Below are 20,939 nucleotides of genomic sequence, written 5' to 3'. Positions count from 1 at the left end.
TCTCATGGACAAGGTGAGCTTGGATAGTGCATGAGGGAAGATAGGACAGAAACTACAGAAAGATGCGAGTTCAGGGCTAGACCAGGGGGGAACCTTGGGGGTAGCTTGGCTTGGTGGGTAAGGAGAAGGGAGGGAGGCAGCAGAGGCATAAGAGCATAAGAAATTGGAGCAAAAATAGGCCATACAGCCCCTTGAGCCTGCTCTGACATTCAGTCAGATCATGGCTGATCTTCGACCTCAACTCCTTTCCCGCCTGACCCCCATATCCCTTGATTCCTCTAGAGTCCATATAAATACTGTGGCTACAAGAGCAGGTCAGAGGCTAGGTATTCTGCAGCGAGTGACTCACCTCCTGACTCCCCAAAGCCTTTCCACCATCTACAAGGTACAAGTCAGGAGTGTGATGGAATACTCTCCACTTGCCTGGATGAGTGCAACTCCAACAACACTCAAAAAGCTCGACACCATCCAGGGCAAAGCAGCCCGCTTGATTGGCACCCCATCCACCACCCTAAACATTCACTCCCTTCACCACCGGCGCACAGTGGCTGCAGTGTGTACCATCCACAGGATGCACTGCAGCAACTCGCCAAGGCTTCTTCGACAGCACCTCCCAAACCCACGACCTCTACCACCTGGAAGGACCAGAGCAGCAGGCACATGGGAACAACACCACCTGCACGTTCCTCTCCAAGTCACACACCATCCCGACTTGGAAACATATCGCCGTTCCTTCATCGTCGCTGGGTCAAAATCCTGGAACTCACTGACAGCACTGTGGGAGAACCTTCACCACATGGACTGCAGCGGTTCAAGAAGGCGGCTCACCACCACCTTCTCAAGGCCAATTAGGGATGGGCAATAAATGCTGGCCTCGCCAGCGACGCCCACATCCCATGAACGAATAATTTAAAAAAGTCCAAAAATCTATCTATCTTTGCCTTGAATATATTCAACGACTCAGCATCCACAGCCACCTGGGGTAGAGAATTCTAAAGATTCACACGCTCTCATCTGAAGCTGAATGTATGATCTCAATCTTAGTGATAAAGAGATCCACGCTCTTGTTGAAGATGAAGCTGGAGGGGTCAGGGGAGAGGGGTTTAAGAAGAAAGAAAGACTAGCATTTATATAGCGCCCGTCACGACCTCAGGATGTCCCAAAGTGCTTTACAGCCAATAAAGTACTTTTGAAGTGTTTAAACTGTTGTAATGGAGTGACGGTTGGTAATGGAGAAAAGAAGCCGGGGGTTATCTTTTCATTCCCGGATGATCCTTGAGTAGTGAGCAGTTTTGGCAGAGGAGAGCAGAGCCCGATAGTGCTTGATGTGGTCCCGACAGATCTGGAGATGAATAGCTAATCCGGTTGTGTGCATATACGTTCAAATCTGCGCCCCTTGTACTTAAGGGAGCAAAGATGGGGGCCATATGAAGGGGAACAACCAGGGTGGGAGAGAATAAAGGTTTTACTGGGGACAAGAGCATCAAAGGCAGAGGTGATGGTGTGATTGAGCAGATCGATAGTTCCAGAAGTTTTGTGTCGAATAGAGGGCCAAAGGCTCGACAGTTGGGAATTTGAAAGTGCTGTTGTAAGTGATTTGGGGGAGAGTTTTTTCCAGGGGTGGACACAGGAGGAAGTGGGGTTGGAAGAGGGATACAAGGAAGTGATCAGCGATGGCCTTGTCTGTGATTGAGATGATGGGAATAGAGAGGCCCCGAGAGATGGCAAGGTTGATGAGGTGGCTGTGAATATGGGTAGGAGAGTTTATATGGAGCGAGAGGTTAAGGGAAGACAGGAGGGCAGTGAATTCAGATGAGAGAGGGCACGGTGAGTTGAGATGGGGTTGAAAACATCAAGAATGAGAAGGCACTCGGTCCAGATGGAAAGGAATGAGGATATTTTGGCGAGAAACATGAGATGGGGGAGGTGAAGAACAAAGATTTTAAAGGAGAGGCGAGAGGGATGGAACAAGATGAAATGCTCATAGGAGGTGAAGGTACCAGAGGAGTAGGGTACAGACGCAGGTGAGATTTGGTGCTAAGAGCCACGCCACCACTAAGACGGGCGGGCGAGCCGGCAATGTAAGGTATAGCCAGGCGGGGAGGCTTCAATAAGGGGCAACATGTCATCACTTGTGAACCAAGTATCCATCAAGGCCATAATATCAATGCAATTATCCACAGTAGGTCATGGATGTCAAGGGCTTTGTTTGCAAGTGAACAGACATGTTGGAGGGAGATGTAGTGATTGTTGATCCGCTGGTAGAGTCCACGGGGTCAGCGGTAGGAGGGATGAGTAGGATGGGAAGGAAGTTGGCAAAATTAGTCCCCAGCGGGCGCATTGGTTGGGATGGTCAGCAAGAGAGGAGGATGTGACAGTTGGGGTTGCTGCTAGTAAAGAAGCAGCGACGGGTGCCTCGATGGGCCCTTCGGAGAATGGCGAGAGGCACAGAGTCAAGGGAGTCCAAAGGGGAGTCAAGCCTGGTACAGTGACAAGAGAATAGGAAGGTAGAGGGATAATGAAGATCCTATGAGCACCTCACCTTGTTCCATCCCTCTCGCCTCTCATTTAATGTTCTCATCCTTCACCACCCCCCCACCTCAAGTTTCTCACTGAGATATGAAGGTTTGGGGGAGCAAAGTACCCGAGAGGGGAGAAACGAAAGGACGCATGACTGGGTAACAGGACGGGTAGGTGACAGAAGAGAAGGGTCCAGGTTTGCTGACGATACAAAGCTAGGTGGGAAAGTAAGCTGTGAGGAGGACCCAAAGAGTCTGCAAAGGGATATAGACAGGTTAGGTGAGTGGGCAAAAAGGTGGCAGATGGAGTATAAAATGGGGATATGTGAGAAAAATAGAAAAACAGAATATTTTTCAAATGGTGAGAAACTATTAAATGTTGGTGTTCAGAGAGATTTGGGTGCCCTCATACAAGAAGCACAAAAAGTTAGCATGCAGGTACAGCAGGCTATTAGGAAGGCAAATGGCATGTTAGCCTTCATTGTAAAGGGGTTGGAGTGCAAGAGTAAGGAAGTCTTACTACAATTGTACAGGGCTTTGGTGCGACCTCACCTGGAGTACTGTGTACAGTTTTGGTCTCCTTATCTAGGGAAGGATATACTTGCCTTAGAGGCGGTGCAACGAAGGTTCACTAGATTGATTCCTGGGATGAGAGGGTTGTCTTATGAGGAGAGATTAAGTAGAATGGACCTATACTCTCTGGAGTTTAGAAGAATGAGAGGTGATCTAATTGAAACATACAAGATTCTGAGGGGGCTTGACAGGGTAGATGCTGAGAGGTTGTTTCCCTTGGCTGGAGAGTCTAGAACTAGGGGGCATAGTCTCAGGATAAGGGTCGGCCATTTAAGACTGAGATGAGGAGGAATTTCTTCACACAGGGCTGTGAAACTTTGGAATTCTGTACCCCAGAGGGCTGTGGATGCTGAGTGTGTTCAAGGCTGAGATAGTTGGATTTTTGGACTCGAGGGGAATCAAGGGATATGGGGATCGGGCGGGAAAATGGAGTTGAGGTCGAAGATCAGCCATGATCTTAATTGAATGGCAGATCAGGCTCGAGGGGCCGTATGGCCTACTCCTGCTCCTATTTCTTATGTTCTTAGAGGGATAAAGAGAAGCGAAAGAAAAAGGGAGATAAAAGTAATGGGCTCAGGGCCGGAGCGGCAGCCAAAATTCGCCTGCAAATAGACACAGAGCAAATTCAGGTTGCATAGGCATGGCAAAGACTAGGATAGAAATGTCCTGGTACCAAACAGTGTGGTGTCACTGAGTCTCCAGTGCAATTCTAGGGTTCACTCCTTATCACTGCTGTACTGATGACCATACATACTTGTTCTTCCTCTCCCTAATTCCTTGTGCTAATATAAAGACTCATGGCTCTGTGTACTGTGCTAATTCCCAGAGTATCCAAACTTTAGAAGTCTTTATTTCCACACCCCACTGCAGTCTTACCTTCCTCCTACAATCCATTAGATGTTAAAATCCAAGCTTCCGATTTACCTTGGCACCTCTTTTATTCTGTCCACCCTTCTTCTTGTCCTACACGAGGGACCTTAACTTTCCCTTTGTTTCACAGTTTAAAAGAAATCTCTTCTATTGTGCTGCTCCACTGTTTTGGAGACCGTGGATCACACCATGTCGCTACTTTCATGTCATTGTGCGAACCTCCTGGCAAAATGGAGCTGGTACATCTGCCTACGGTGGGACATTTAAGATCATACCGCCCCCTCCCCTGCTCGCTATCTTGGCTGTCACTGCGTTACACACCACTGGAATGTGTCTCCAATATTTCCTTCTCTAGCTGCGAAATATCCTGTGGTTGCAAAATACATTGCTTAAAATGGCACAAACATGTTTCAACCCATTGAGCCACAGAGAAGGGTCACACCCAAAACAGTAACCTAACTATTTCTTAGAAGTTCCTCTGATGCCTCAGTCAGTATAAACAGTTTACAATTGACTCGTACAGACCAGGAAGGTCCTCGGTTTAATCCCCTATTTGTGTTGAGTTGGCTGATCTCAACTGAGTGGAAGTAGGTGTGCTATGATTGGCTTCAGCACTCTTGTAGTAGGGACGGAATAATCAGCCAGTATTCCTGCTCCTGATCGTGATCTAGTGACACCTGTTGGAAAGTGCTTGTGTGTGAACATCAGCTGAAAATAGCTTTGAGCTCAGCTGTGATGCCTCCTATGGTAAAATAACTTGCCAACACCAATCTGCGATGAATAGGTAGTTAGGAGAGATACTGGAGCAAAGCTGGCACCTGTGAAACTGTACCCCACAAGAACCTTCTCCTTCAGGGGGGGTGGGTGAGAATGGAAGGGGTAAAAGAAATTCAGAGATATTTTGGACTGAACATAAGTCTCCAAAAAGCTTATGTATAAAGGGCTTATTGTAAGTTTCTCACTCCTAGTGTGTGTAAATAGTTCTATTTACTTAAGAGTGCTGGGATACAGTGGAATGTAAAAATTGTACTTTTGCATCATTTCATTTTGTCTCGTGGTAGATTCTCAAATATTTATGTTCTGATGCTGCATTGAGAAAGCCATTAAAGAGAGAGTCTGACCTCTAACTGACTAGGATACAAATCCAGCTTTGTGCACCTTGGGCACTGGTGAGAATATGATATTGCTTCATAGCCACTCTGAAGTTTATATATATTTTTGTGTGATTTGTAGGTGAGATTGGCTGTTTATCATGGTGTGCATTTGCCTGTGCTTTTTCCCAACCCTGACCTCCACATTTCCCTAATGGCAAGGATTCCTATTCATGCCTAACATGCCCAGCCCTCTTCCAAACATGGATGCAGTGCCTCTAAATCCAAATCTCACTTCAGTTCAGAAACTGATGGGAAACAATTAGTTTAAAAACGCTTTTCTAGTGATGCCACTTTATGTGGCTGGAACGCCGGCAATCTGACCTCACTAGCATGGACTGGACAGACTGTAAGAGCACTGGCTTTGGGTATCCTGACAAATATATGCCAAGAAACCAGCAAAATCTTTAATCCATCGTTTTAACTCCTCACCACAGAACCGCCCGGGGATTAACCATGATCAGGTTTGAGGTCTAGGAGTGAATGATGCACAAGTTGGATCAACTAATCACCCACCTTGGATTGAACTGACCAACCCTCGATTAGGATAGTCACAAGCTGAGTGAATGAATTAACCCTTTCTTGCCAAATCATCAAAGAAGAAGTCAGACAAGTCACGCACTAACAAATATTCATTGACTACAAAAGCACAACATAAAGTTGAACATTGAGTGTACAAGCAATTAATCGATATAAATAAATGTAGTCAGGGTCATCTAGCAGTTTGTATAACATTCAATTAACGGCCATAGTTACTCAACAAAATGAGTAACAGAGGTTGTAAAAACAATTCAGTAGTGTCACTGTAATTAAGCATTAACTGGAAGCTGAGTGTTAAATTATAGCTGAGATCACTGTCTGAGATTACTAAATTAGTGAGGTTAACGTAGGGCTAAATCCCTAGATAGTTGACAAGTTAACAGCATTGGATAGCCAGTCTATTGGATAGATTAACGTCTAGATGCTGGTGATTAGCAATGTTCCCAGAGCTTATACAACCTTGTCCTTATGAATGGCGTGGTTGAGTCAATCTCCTTCCTTCCCTGGGACACAGGCGTTAGCTTCTGAAGCATTAAGTCGATGAACCCCTTGGGTGGTATGGTTATCTGTTCCACTTGGATCCTTCGTTCTGGCCGAGCCCACCTTCGCACGAACAAAGATATCTGCTAGCTAGCATTTTTCTCCCTGTCTGACGCATGTACAGTTAAACGACACACTTATCTTTGCCTATAATGTCTATAATCTCTGATCCTCTGTCCTAAAGATGCCTTGTACTTGTAAAGGTTCTTTTCTACATCTGCTAGGTAAAGCTTTAGAGAAGACAAAGAGAATCTCCTTCTAACTACGAACTAGCTAAGAGAATCTAAGATACTACTCTACTACCATCCTTAAATACCTTAAATTCATGGACAAACCCTTCCATACAAATGACCAATCTCAGTGACACATGTGTGAGAAGGTTTCACCTCTTTTGCTGTCAATCATTGCTAACAAACATGGATGGGTTTGAGTCACTGAAGCATGGATTTCGAGAGACTGTGTGTCTCCGTTTTACAACCCACTGTGCCTACCTATTGTGGTGTCTCAAATACGTGAGGAGATGTGACATCTTTAGGTCTCACTAAGTATCATTTATCGAAGCCTGAATCTTCTAAATGCTTAAGGGATATCTTATTTATATACATATGCCTTCATGGTGTAATTAACTTTGAAGAGTGGACAGACCACAGGTTGACCTCACTAACATGGAGTGGACAGACAGCAGGTTGACTTCACTAACATGGAGTGGACAGACCACAGATTGACCTCGTCAACATAGAGAGGACAGACCACAGATTGACCTCGTCAACATAGAGAGGACAGACCACAGATTGACCTCGTCAACATAGAGAGGACAGACCACAGATTGACCTCGTCAACATAGAGAGGACAGACCACAGATTGACCTCGTCAACATAGAGAGGACAGACCACAGATTGACCTCGTCAACATAGAGAGGACAGACCACAGATTGACCTCGTCAACGTAGAGAGGACAGACCACAGATTGACCTCGTCAACGTAGAGAGGACAGACCACAGATTGACCTCGCCAACATAGAGAGGACAGACCGCGGATTGACCTCGCCAACATAGAGAGGACAGACCACGGATTGACCTCGCCAACATAGAGTGGACAGGCTGCAGATTGACTTCACTAACATGGACTGGACAGACTGCAGGTTGACCTCACTAACATGGAGTGGACAGACTGCAGGTTGACCTCACTAACATGGAGTGGACAGACTGCAGGTTGACCTCACTAACATGGAGTGGACAGACTGCAGGTTGACCTCACTAACATGGAGTAGACAGACTGCAAGTTAACCTGACTAACATGAGTGGACAGACTGCAGGTTGACCTTACTAACACGGAGTAGACAGACTGCAAGTTGACCTGACTAACATGGAGTGGACAGACTGCAGGTTGACCTCACTAACATGGAGTGGACAGACTGCAGGTTGATATCACTAACATGGAGTAGACAGACTGCAAGTTGACCTGACTAACATGGAGTGGACAGACTGCAGGTTGACCTCACTAACATGGAGTGGACAGACTGCAGGTTGACCTCACTAACATGGAGTAGACAGACTGCAAGTTGACCTGACTAACATGGAGTGGACAGACTGCAGGTTGATATCACTAACATAAGTGTATGGACCACAGGTTGACCTCACCTGCATGGAGTGAATGGACTGGAGCTTGACCATACTAGTTTAGAGTGGAAGCAAACACTAAATTGCTACTTGTTTTTTTGTCCTGTTCTCCAGGAATTTGTCATGATCATTGTATTTGGGCTGGAGTATGTCATTCGAATCTGGGCCGCTGGCTGCTGCTGTCGGTACAGAGGATTGCAGGGGCGGCTCCGATTTGCTCGAAAACCTTTCTGTGTAATAGGTAAGAACAGTTGCACTGTGTGACATCCTTTAATAAATATCTAGATCTCAGCAAACACAGACTTTTATATTAAAGAAGTAGATGGGACATTTCTTCTGTTTGCTTATTCTAGTGAAATATATACACGTTCTTTATATACACACTGGTATATAAGGAAAAACTGGTAAAACATGGGCCGTTCATTTTGAAAGGAGACAACTGAAGGAGACTGCTTGGAGATATGTAAGGCAGTAAATGTTATAGAAAAGGCCATTCCAAATTAAAATGTGACAGTAGGACATGGTCATACTGGTAAAAAATACATTTTGGACTGATCGCAGGAAATTCTCCTTCACACAAAGCATGATCAACACTTTGAATGGACTTCTGGTTAGGGTAGTGGAAGTGAAAACCCCAGAATTATTTAAGAAAGAGATGGATGCTGTGTAGGGCAGCCTGTCGGATCTTTGTGGATAGATAAATGCAGATGGACTGAGTGGCCTCCCTCATCTGTATCTATAAAATGTGCTCAGTTACTTCCCTCCAGCTCCATCCCTGAGTTCTCTATAACTTTCCTTACCTCTGCTCTGCTCCATGGTATTCTTTATTCTCCCAGAGTGTGCCAGATTGATCTAAAGGATATTTTGATAATAAATCTATAACTTTTTATACTGGTTATTAATTGTTAACCATTTGTTGTTTACTTGTGAGGATTTGATTTTCCCACGACAAAGCTGTGGCTGTGATCTACATCCTGGCCTGTAACTGATCCGAGCCTTCATTTCAATATTTCATAGCAATTACACCTTGTAGCCATTAATGGATACATGCCTGCACTTTAGCAGCAGAATAATACATTGACCCTGAAATTGCACCAGTTGTGTTCCAAAGTACGTGGGTCAGTGGGACTGGCAGGTGCCTGCACCACTATGGGCGCATCACAGGCACCCACCAGCCTCACACTGCCAGAAACTCCAGTGCCTACTGCCATCTGAGGGGTGCCCAGTTCCCCTCCCCCCTAGAGAAATGATGTCTGTGCCTCCTTTAGCCCCCTTCTTAAGGGAGTCAATAATAAAAAAACGTTTTTCAAAATTTGCCTGATCAGATTAATGTCTCATCCAAAAAACGCCACCTCCTACAGTGCAGCAATCCCTCAGTTCTACACTGCAGTGCCAGCCTAGATTATGTGCTCACGTCCAGGAGTGCGACTTGAATCTAAAAGCTTCTGACTTAAAAGCAAGAGTGCAATCATCTAAACCAAGCTGACACACCTCTGACTTTTAGTGCTAACACCCCATTTAAAATAGTGCAAAGAAAGCTTTACTGTGTATCCTGCCCATGCTGTATCTGCCCTGGGAATGTTTGACGGGACAGTGCAGAGTGAGCTTTACTCTGTATCTAACCCGTGCTGTACCTGCCCTGGGAGTGTTTGACGGGACAGTGTAGAGTGAGCTTTACTCTGTATCTAACCCATGCTCTACCTGCTTTGGGAGTGTTTGACGGGACAGTATAGAGGGAGCTATACTCGATATCTAACAACAACAACTTGCATTTATATAGTGCCTTTAATGTAATAAAATGTCCCAAGGCATTTAACAGGGATGTTATCAAACAAAATTTGACACCAAAGCACAGAAGGAGATCTTAGGACAGGTGACTAAAAGCTTGGTCAAAGAGGTAGATTATAAGAAGTGTCTTAAAGGAGGAGAGAGAGGCAGAGAGGTTTAGGGAGGGATTTCCAGAGCTTAGAGCTTAGGGCCTAGATAGCTGAAGGCACAACTGCCAATGGTGAAGTGATGAAAATCGGGGATGCACAAGAGGCGAGAATTGGAGGAGCACAGAGATCTTGGAGGGTTGTAGAGCTGGAGGAGGTTTCAGAGATAGGGAGGTGCAAGGCCATGGAAGGATTTGAAATCAAGGATGATAATTTTAAAATCGAGGCGTTGCTGGACCGGGAGCCAATGTAGATCAGCGATCACAGGGGTGCTGGGTGAATAAGACTTGGTGTGAGTCACGATATGGGCAGCAGATTTTTGGATGAGCTCAAGTTTATGAAGGATGCAAGGTGGGAGGCTGGCCAGTAGAGCATTAGAATAGTCAAGTCTAGAGGTAACAAAGGCATATATAAGGGTTTCAGCAGCAGATGAGGGGCGGTGCGGAGAAGGGCAATGTAACTGAGTTGGAAATAGGCGATCTTGATGATGAAGGGGCTATATGGTCAGAAGTTCATCTCAAGGTCAAATAAGACACCAAGGTTGCGAACGGTCTGGTTCAGCCTCAAACAGTGGCCAGGGAGAGGGATGAGTCAGAGGCTAGGAAACAGAGTTTGTGGCTGGGACCAAAGACAATGGCTTCGGTCGTCCCAATATTTAATTGGAGGAAATTTCTACTGGTGGTGAGGTAGATCTGGGCATCGTCAGCATACATGTGGAAACTGACGTGTATTCAGATGTGGCCGAAAGGCAGCATGTAGATGAGAAATAGGAGGGGTCCATGGGTAGATCCTTGGGGGACTCCAGAGGTAACGATGCGGGAATGGGAAGAGAAGCCGTTGCAGGTGATTCTGTGGTTATGACTGGATAGATAAGAATGGAACCTGGTGAGTGCAGTCCCCCTCAGATGGACAACGGAGGAGAGGCGTTGGAGGAGGATGGTGTGGTCAACTGTGTCATAGGCTGCAGACAAGTCGAGAAGGATGAAGAGGGATAGTTTACCATGGTCACAGTCACATAGGATGTCATTTGTGACTTTGATAAGGGCCGTTTCAGTATTGTGGCGGGGCAAAAAAGTGATTGGAGGGGTTCCAACATGGAGTTGCTGGAAAGATAGGCATGGATTTGGGAGTTAACAACACGTTCAAGGACTTTGGAGAGTACAAGGAGGTTAGAGATGGGGGAATAGTTTGCAAGGACAGAGGGGTCAAGGGTGGGTTATCGGAGGAGGGGTGATGATAGCAGATTTAGAGGGGACTGCACGGTTGAGAATATAAGTTTTAAAGGAACTTTAAAAGGTGTTGGGTGGGGGGGTGGGGTTAAGTAGCAAGACATAGAGGTTTAGGGAGGGACTTTCAGATGGTTGATAGCTTTGACAAGTGTGCAAAATCGCAGTTAAACGCGGAAATCGGGAAGTTGCTGTCCGAAATGCGATGCTGCTCTGTAAGTTCCGGGGGAACGACATCTCGCCGTCTGGCTCCCTGTTCAAATGTATTGAAAGGTGTGAAGTTCCTGTACTTACCCGATAGATACGAATTAAACTCACCAAAAAAAGTTAAGTCATTTCAAGTAAGTACCATTTTAACAGTATGGTAAGTCTTAATTACTGACAAACAGCCTCTCTGGCACTGAATATTAACTTTTATAAGCGTGGAGTCTCATTCCTTCAGATTTTAATTATTGTTGGGCATTAAAAAAACAAATGAAATAATTTTTTTTAACTTTTTCTTTCTGTCTCTTTTATCTCTGTCCCTTAATTTAATCTTTCTTTCCCTCTCTTTATTTCGCTTTTTCTACCTGATCTGATATTGAATTCACTATTCTAACTTACACTTCCTGGTTCTGACTCAGCGCTGTTGTAAATGATGCTTCACTACCCAGTTGCTTGCCCCATTCACATGGGTCCCTGTAGGGACGCCGTGCTGCTTGGTGAAAATTAGAAATAATTTTCAGGAACTTGCCGTGCTAAAGCTCATGGAAGGTCGATGGACAAGTGCAAATCTAACAAATGGCTGACGCCGTTCATTTGCCGCTCACATCAGAATCCGGCCCTATGGAACAAATGTTTAAATTGCACCAAACAGTATAATTTCTGTTTTAAGGTTGCCCAGTTCGTAAAGGAGTGTGTAACTGAACAGTACAGGGCAGAGAGTCCCAGGCGCCATTCCTGCTCTCAACAACAACAACTACTTGCATTTATATAGCACCTTTAACGTAATAAAATGTCCCAAGGCACTTCACAGGAGCATTTATCAAACAAAATTTGACACCGAGCCACTTCGGGAGATATTAGGTCAGCTGTCCAAAAGCTTGGTTAGAGAGGTAGATTTAAAGGAGCATCTGTAAGGAGGAGAGAGAGGTAGATTTAAAGGAGCATCTGTAAGGAGGAGAGAGAGGTAGAGAGACTGAGAGTTTAGGGAGGGAATTCCAGAGCTGAGGGGCTAGGCAGCTGAAGGCACGGCCGCCAATAGTGGAGCGATTAAAATTGGGGATGTGCAAGAGGCCAAAATTGGAGAAGTGCAGAGTTCTCGGAGGCTTATAGGGCTGGAAGAAGTTACAGAGACTGGGAGAGGATGAGAATTTTAAAATTGAGGCTTTGCTGGATCGGGAGCCAATTGGGTCAGCGAGCACAAGGGTGATGGGTGCACGGGACTTGGTGCGAGTTAGGATATGGGCAGCAGCGTTTCAGATGAGCTCAAGTTACGGATGGTGCAAGAAGGGAGGCCAGCCAGGAGAGCGATGGAATAGTCGGCCCTAGAGGTAACAAAGGCATTCACTGCAACTGGGGTAGTGGTTGAGGAGCCACAGTTGGTTTCAGTGCCCCCTGAGTTTGAGGGAGGGAAAATTGGCCAAGGTTCCTGCTCCTGATCATTCCTGCTGGGAAGTACATGTAAGTGGATGTCAGGTGAGGACAGAATCGGGCCCTGCTGCAATCCCCTCCCACGATAACAAATAACCCACTGGTGGTCAAATCTGAGGCTCAAACATGAAGAATCGACACTTGGGTGAATGGAACTGACCTGCAGCAGGAATCAGTCTCTTGAGGAGAGAAAGAGGGGAGAAAATAGCCACAAAAAAATGGGAGAGTTGCTTTAATAATCCTCATCCTTATACCTGCTGCAGGGTCCTGTTGATCAGCTGCAGGAGGTTGTGCTGAATCAGCCAGGGTGAGGTAATGTTTATGAGAATGATTCACTAAATAATTCAGCTCCATTGGTGCACAGAAAGCGTAACTGGGAACGAGATGCCTGATGATCATTTGGCTCTCTGGACACCACGGCACAGGTGCTGTGTCTGCCTGGCACCGACCACCAGCTTATGTTTTAAAACGTCTTGTTTCAAATGCTTCCGTCAGTACTTTCAGTGCTGAAGTGCACAGTTAACCATAGCTACTTCTATCCTTTGCATGTTGCGGACAGGGCATTAAAGGGGAAATCCATTCGCGCTTTTTTTTGCCTCATAATTAATTCATTTTATTTGAATTTACAGTAAGGGTTGGAGGCACCCAAATGGCTCAGTGTGCAAATACACAATGCAGTGTGGTACCGAGTCAAATAGACAAGGAGGTCCCAGGGTCCATACTTGGTCTGTGCGGAGTTTTCTGATCTCAGCTAAGATGGCAGTAAAGGTGCCGTAATTGGTATCAATGCACCTGGGCTCAAGAGATGATGAGGGTAATTTTAACCAAACTCGCCGGGCGGGAAATCCAAGGGATCGGGTGGAATGCAGGTTTTATACCCTGCCCGATATTACTCTCCATTGATTTCAATTATCATTTCAATAATTATTCCAGAAAGTGATAAAGCTTTAGAACATCTGTTTAGAAGCTCTCTCCCCATGCCTCAGTTAGCACTATTGTGAGACTCAGCTACACAGACCAGGGAAATCCCAACTTGGCCTCTGCTGAGTTGGCTGATTTTAGCTGGAACAGCTGTAGTGGGTTACAGTGACCTCAGTGCCCCCTGCGTTGCGGTGGGGAAAAAAAATCGGCCACGGTTCCTCTTCCTGATCCCCATCCAATGGCCTTTGCCTGAAAGTATCGGGTGAGGACAACTTTAGGTTTGACTCCGATGCCGACATTTTCTGTCCAGCTCAAACGTAGCTTTTTCGAGGACTTTCAGCATCTGTGCAACCATACCTGCTGTGAGTCAGCGTCTGCTGGAGAGGAAGAGCAGAATTATTAATTTTTCAAATCTGAAAATACAGCAATAATGCAGAATGCAACTAGTTCCACAACCCCCAGCCTCAGCCGATTACTCAGCACTTAATATCGCAGCTACGCAATATACCAAGTCATTTTATTTATGTTTAGCTTCCGGTATATTAAACAGCCGAAGGCATAAAAACATTCAGAGTGCCCTGAAAAGCAATAGTGAGTTCTATTTCAATTGGCAATTTGTTCATAATGTTCTCCAAACTGCGGTAATAGGCTCTGATAACAGAAAGTGAATTAATCATTTGTTTTAAAGTGTTTTCTCCATGCAACATAATGACATAATGGACCCGATATTTACAGGGTGGGAGGGAGAGGTCACGGGGGTGTGGGGATCGGCCTAGAGACCATGGAAGGGGAGTCATCCAGTCGCGGGGAGGGGGGTCTTCGGATTGTGGAGAGTGAGGCCAATCATGGCAGGTTAGCTTGAGGGGTCGGGGGAATAACTCCTGCACCTCCTGGCCCACAAGCAGTGTTATAAAAAGCGCTGACCTGCTGGATCTGGCAGTTCTCGCCTCCCTTCAGCTGCCGGGTTTCCCGAGCCCTCGGAAGTCTGACCCGCAGCCGTTAAATCTAAAAGACTGCTAAAATCTGAGGCTCGCAGCTTCATTAACATATTATAATTACTGACCCGCCTCTTGAGAGCAGGTTACTCACCCACCCCGGTTAGAGCGGAAGTAGGCATGTTCTCGGCGGGTTGGAGTCAGGTTTCAGATTTTTTTAGAATTTATCCCCCCCCCCCCCCCCGACCCTTTCCTGTCCTGGGGATTTAAAACTCCCCTCAATATTTCTGGAGCAAATCCCTAAAGGGATTTCCATCCTGTGCGCTTACATCTTTCTTATTGGCTGGCACGCTGAGGTGTAAAAGCAACAGGCCTCCACATCACTTGGTACATAAATGGGAACCTGTGCTGGGACCGAGTCAGTCTGTGCTGAGTTAGCTGGTCCAAGCACAGCAGCAGTTAGAGGTGCTACAATTGGCCCCAGTGCCCCTGAGCTAGGGAAGGAAAGTTCAGTCAGGGCTCCCAGTCCTGTTCACTATTAAGTTATCACTGCTGGGAAGTGTGTGTATTTGTGGATGTCAGTGATGCCTTTCACATTTTAGATGGCCTGCTAAAACTCACTGTTAGGGCTCACAAGTAAAGTTTGGTGAGGTACTAGAGGGCTGCAGGCAGCTGAGAAAAAAGTACTATGGCTTTAATATATTGGGAGCTAAATTGGGCCGTGTAGCACCCATTGTTTCGGCGCTACAATGGCCTCTCCAACATCCAAGATGGCATCTTGGATGCACACGTACGTTTCCAGCGTGACGTGCGCCGGCCGCCATCTTGGTATAGGAGTTAGCACAGGCTCAGATACAAAATGCCAGAAGTATGTAAAGTAAGGAGAAAATAGATACAATCAGTGTGCAACGCTAATTTAAAGTGATAGACACCATTTTGGGACTTAACGCTCAACTCAACGCACAGTCTTAACCCTGAACACCTGAACGTGTCTTAGAGTGCCTGAAGGACTCCCCACCAGCGCTATTTAAAGAGACCATGCAGGATTTACAGGTTATTGGCTGGATTATTGCTTCTAGCTGCCGAGACATTTGTAACTGTTTTTGAAGGTCTCCTATACTTGAATACCAGGACGCGGGGACAAAGCCTAACAATTAAAGCCAGGACGTGCAGGAGTGAAGTTAGGAAATGCTTCTACACGCAAAGGGTGGGAGAAGTTTGGAATGCTCTTCTGCAAACGGCAGTTGATGCTAGCTCAATTATGAATTCTAAATCTGGGATTGATAGATTTCTTTGAACCAAGGGTATTAAAGGATATGGGGCTAAGGCCCTAAGGATATGGAGTTAGGTCACAGGTCCACCATGATCTCATTGAATGACGGAACAGGCTCGAGGGGCTAAATGCCACACTGCCACTTGCTGCCTCCTGATATGCGCCACCTTCTCCTGCAAGAAAGCGGGATGTGTGTCTGGGTGATGTGCCTGTCATGGTTGAATAGCTGACAGTGTGCGTGTGAGTTGTGGGTGGGTGGCTTGCAACTGTGGTAATGTGTAAGGGTGAATGGAAGCATCTGATTGGAAGAGCTGAGTACTGATGGAAAGAGTTTTTTTGGTAGGTGGGTGATGGGGGGTGTTGTGGATGGAGCAGTGGATGCGCCTAGTGGTGTAGTTTATAGGAGATGCCACTTGACAGTTCACCTCACTCACCTTGACCACTCACATCAAAGCATTGAATTTCTTCCTGTACTGCATGTTCATGATGCTGTGCACCTGGCATTGACGTTGTCCCCCGCTGCCTCCCACTGCCTTTTGGGTATATGCCTGGAGGGCCTCTTGTTTCCCCCCCCCCCCCCACGAATATAGGATGTCCCTCCTTCTGTCCACGTCTTGCACCAAGGCCTCTAGTGCATCAGCCAAGAACCTTGGTGCACGCACTCTCACAGGCCTGGTACCAACTCAGATCAGCAGATTGGTGAGGTCTGGCATGCAGATTGGAGGATGTGGGATTTAATAGTGCGCAACCTTTATTCAATGTTTTAACGTAACTCATCAGTTTGTAGACATAGGGACAGGAGCTGCATCTGTGCTTTGCATGTGCGATGTCTGATCTCCGTTCAAACTCCGTGCAGACAGCAGACTGTTATTTTCAGCAAATAACAGGTACCATCTACCTTTAAGAGATTTTTAAGGGACAGCCTGCCTATAAGAGATTGGGGCTCCCCCTGCTGGTGGAAACTGCAAATTGCATTGAATCCTTGTGTCAATGCTGATTCGGAATGCCGCTTGAAGGTAAGTCCTCAGGCCGGATGAAAGTCTCGTCCTGCCTGCTCTTGCTACCCCTGCCCAATAATAGGCCCTATCTAATTTTTTTTCCCCCATTGTGCTTGACCCAAAACAACTCAGAACCTTGCAGAACACTCTCTGCTGGAGGCTCATTGCTGTAGTGAGTTTGTATACTAATATTACAGAGCGACAGGATGGGGTGGGTAGCATATCCCAAATCCCTCATCCTTTCACCCCCTTCCCTAGAACACCTCATCTATCTCATTGTTGTTTGTGGGACCATTCTGTGCACAAATTGGCTGCTGTGTTTCCATACAGTGACTGCACTTCAAAAGTACTTAGTTGGCCGTGAAGCGCTTTGGGTATCCTGAGGTTGTGAAAATTGCTATATAAATGCAAGTTCTTCTGTACTTTTTTAGAAGGAACAACGGGACAAGAAGATCAGATGTAGAAACAGAGGATATGAAAAGAAAACTAGAAACGCCTTGCGTGCTGCCTCATGGCGAGGTAGTGATGGGAGATGTGAAGCTGAAGATTGCCTGCAAGTTCTCTTGTGGGGGTGGGGGGGGCTGGCATGTAATTTTTTAAAAATCTGTTCTCGGGATTTGGGCGATGCTGGCAAGGCCACCTTTATTTGGCCTGACATAGTAATTACTCATAGAACTGAATGGCTTGCTAGGCCAGTTCAGAGGGCATGAGGAGTCAACCATATAGTGTAGGCCAGACTGGGTAGAGGTAGTTGATTCTCTTCCCTGAAGAACATTGGTGAACCAGTTAGGTTTTTATGACAGTCTAACAGCTTCATGCTCATGTTTTCCTGGTGCCTATAAATTACCACATTTATTGAATTCAGTTAAACAACTTATCACGTGGGATTTGAACTAGTACAGTGCTGTAACTACTACACCACCGTACCCATGTGATTTGGAAAACCATAAAATACCGAGGAACGGAAAACTCTGTCAATAGTGTTGGAAAGTTTTGGTGTCCTATCTTTTGAGGAACATAGGAACAGGATTAGGCCATTCAGCCCCTCGAGCCTGCTCCGCCATTCAATTAGATCATGGCTGATCTGGAGCATTAACCCACTACAGTGTCATTTCCTACTGTAACATTAACCCACTACAGTGTCATTTCCTACTGTAACATTAACCCACTACAGTGCCATTTCCCACTGTAACATTAACCCACTACAGTGCCATTTCCTACTGTAACATTAACCCACTACAGTGCCATTTCCTACTGTAACATTAACCCACTACAGTGCCATTTCCTACTGTAACATTAACCCACTACAGTGCCATTTCCTACTGTAACATTAACCCACTACAGTGTCATTTCCTACTGTAACATTAACCCACTACAGTGTCATTTCCTACTGTAACATTAACCCACTACAGTGCCATTTCCTACTGTAACATTAACCCACTACAGTGCCATTTCCTACTGTAACATTAACCCACTACAGTGTCATTTCCTACTGTAACATTAACCCACGACAGTGCCATTTCCTACTGTAACATTAACCCACGACAGTGCCATTTCCTACTGTAACATTAACCCACTACGGTGCCATTTCCTACTGTAATATTAACTCACTGTGGTGCCATTTCCCACTGTAGCATTAAATCACTATGATGCCATATCCTTCTAAGAATGTAGGGACAGGAGTAGGCCATTCAGCCCCTCGAACCTGTTCCGCCATTTAATTAGATCATGAATGTAGATTAACCCACTGTGGTGCCATTTCCTACTGTAGCAATAACACAATGCAGTGCAGTTTTGACATCATCTTTGCATTTTTAGTTCCAATTTTCTCCTCTTCCGTTCTTAAACTGACACATGTTGGATGACAACTCGCTTGGATACTTCGCCCAAAGTATTGATTGTTCATGAGCGTTAGCAGGCTGTTTTACCACGGAGGCATCGCAGCCTTTCCTGAGCCTGCCCTCATTCAACATTCGCACACCTACACTTTCTAGCAGCGATCAGTAGTTGGGAGCAAGAACCTTGGCTGATTGGTTTGCCTTCAACAAAACTTGCATTTGTATAGCGCCTCAAACATAGTAAAATGTGCTAAGACTCTTCACAGGAGCGTAATCAGACAAAATTTTGCACCGAGTCACATAAAGAGATATTAGGACAGGTGATCAAAAGCTTGTTCAAAGAGGTGGGTTTTAAGGAACGTCTTAAAGGAGGAGAGAGAGGTAAGGAGGCGGAAAGGTTTAGGGAGGGAATTCCAGAGCTTGGGGCCAAAGCAGCTGAAGGCACGGCCGCCAATGATGGGGTGATGGAAATCAGTTCATTGGTTCTGAGCTAAATTGTAGCACCTGCACCACTGCTCCCACTGAGATCAGCTAACACAGCAGAGACCTGACATGGATTTGTGTAGCTCAATACTTCACTTGACGGCACATTTACCTACTGAGGCAATGGCGAGAGCTCTTTAATTCTTCTGAACACTCTCCAAGAAGTGTGCTTGGATCACTAAAGGAATAGAATTGAAAAGCTGAGAAGTTATGATAAACTTATATAGAACCTTGGTTAGACCACACTTGGAGTACTGTGCACAGTTCTGGTCTCCATATTATAAAAAGGATATAGAAGCACAGGAGAAAGTGCAAAAAAGATTTACAAGGGTGATACCGGAACTGAGAGGGTACAATATCAGGAAAGACTGAGCAGGATGGGGCTCTTTTCTCTAGAAAAGAGAAGACCGAGAGATGACTTGAAAGAGGTCTTTGATAGGGTAGACGTAGTGAAGATGTTTCCACTTGTGGGGGAGTCCAAAACTTTAGGCCAGAAATATAAGATAGTCACTAATAAATCCAGTAAGGAATTCAGGAGAAACTTCTTTACTCAGAGTGAGGTGAGAATGTGGAACTTGCTACCACAAGGAGTGGTTGAAGCGAATAGCATAGATGCATTTAAGGGGAAGCTAGATGAACACATGAGGGAGAAAGGAATCGAAGAATATGTTGATAGGGTGAGATGAAGTAGAGTGAGAGGACACTTGTGCGGAGCATAAACACCAGCATAGACCTGTTGGGCCGAATGGCCTATTTCTGTACTGTAAACTTCTACGTAAACATGAAGCTGTTTCACAAATTGCGAGCTCCTTTCTCACACTTGCACAGTGATAACCTGAGCTCCACATACAATGCAGAGTAGCGGCCTGTGACGAAGAATCATATATTAGACACAGTCTGTTCACTACATCAACCTTAATGTAAATTTATTTTTAGCTTCTGAACTGTTTTGAGCTGCTGAAGAAGTGATACAGTACAGTGGGGGAGGGAGGTAAAATCTCCTTTCCCACAGAGGATTCTAAGCCACTGGGACTGGGAAACAGCTGCGAGCTGCCACATGACTCTAATGCTGCCTTTGTACCTGTCTGTCAGGACAGAGCCCCAGCTGTTACACAGGCAGCCCAGCGCCAGTCTGAGCTCTATAACTGGCACTCTCACAGGACGATGGAGTGTGTACTCATATTGCTCTGGAATTCATTCCACCTTCTACCAAGAGACGCACAGAGTAATGCATTGTGCTTTCAGACAAGGAGGTGCAATGGTGGCTAACCAGAACTTTACCCGGAGCCAAGGCCTTTCCGTCTGTGCTTTCACTGCAGTTTGCACCAACTTTCATCCTATGTATGCACAGCCATCCTCACACAGATTGTATTAATAAAATGCATCACAAAATAGTGGGACCAAGAAAATGTTTTTATTTAATTCACATTTACCCACTGCTCCCTCTTCTAGAATTATTTTTCACTCCACTTATGAGTTCCCCATCTACAGCATCACTCACCTTCCTGGAATGACTACTTTAGGGTGCTCAGTTCCTAATGTATATAAATCCACAGCACAAAACTGCTGGGAATTCATCACCAAGTAAGCAATTCTACTTAGTTACCACATGTCTGGTCAGCAAGTGGAAAATAACACATTAGTGCAGCAGACTGCTTACATCTGATTGTTGAATGAGATTCATGTAGAGGAAAGTTTACACTGTATCTAACCCATGCTGAGTCTGCCCTGAGTGCGTTTAATGGGAAAGTTTAGAGGGTGCTTTATGCTGTATCTAACCCATGCTGTGTCTGCCCTGGGAGTGTTTAATGGGACAGTGTAGAGGGTGCTTTACTCTGTATCTAACCTATGCTGTGTCTGCCCTGAGAGTATTTAATGGGACAGTGTA

General features: G+C 45.6%; 1 protein-coding gene across 1 annotated transcript in view; it reads left to right on the top strand.

Moving 5' to 3' along the window:
• LOC137342490 (potassium voltage-gated channel subfamily KQT member 4-like) overlaps positions 1-20,939 on the top strand; it is a 541,779-nt gene that overhangs the window by 336,222 nt on the left and 184,618 nt on the right. The window contains exon 3 of the mRNA XM_068006381.1: positions 7,926-8,052. Coding sequence (XP_067862482.1) covers positions 7,926-8,052 — 127 coding nt within the window. The remainder of the gene's footprint in view (positions 1-7,925; positions 8,053-20,939) is intronic.

The sequence above is a fragment of the Heptranchias perlo genome, chromosome 26, assembly GCF_035084215.1.
Source record: "Heptranchias perlo isolate sHepPer1 chromosome 26, sHepPer1.hap1, whole genome shotgun sequence".
Classification (NCBI taxonomy): Eukaryota; Metazoa; Chordata; class Chondrichthyes; order Hexanchiformes; family Hexanchidae; genus Heptranchias; species Heptranchias perlo.
This window is presented reverse-complemented; position numbering and strand designations above follow the sequence as displayed.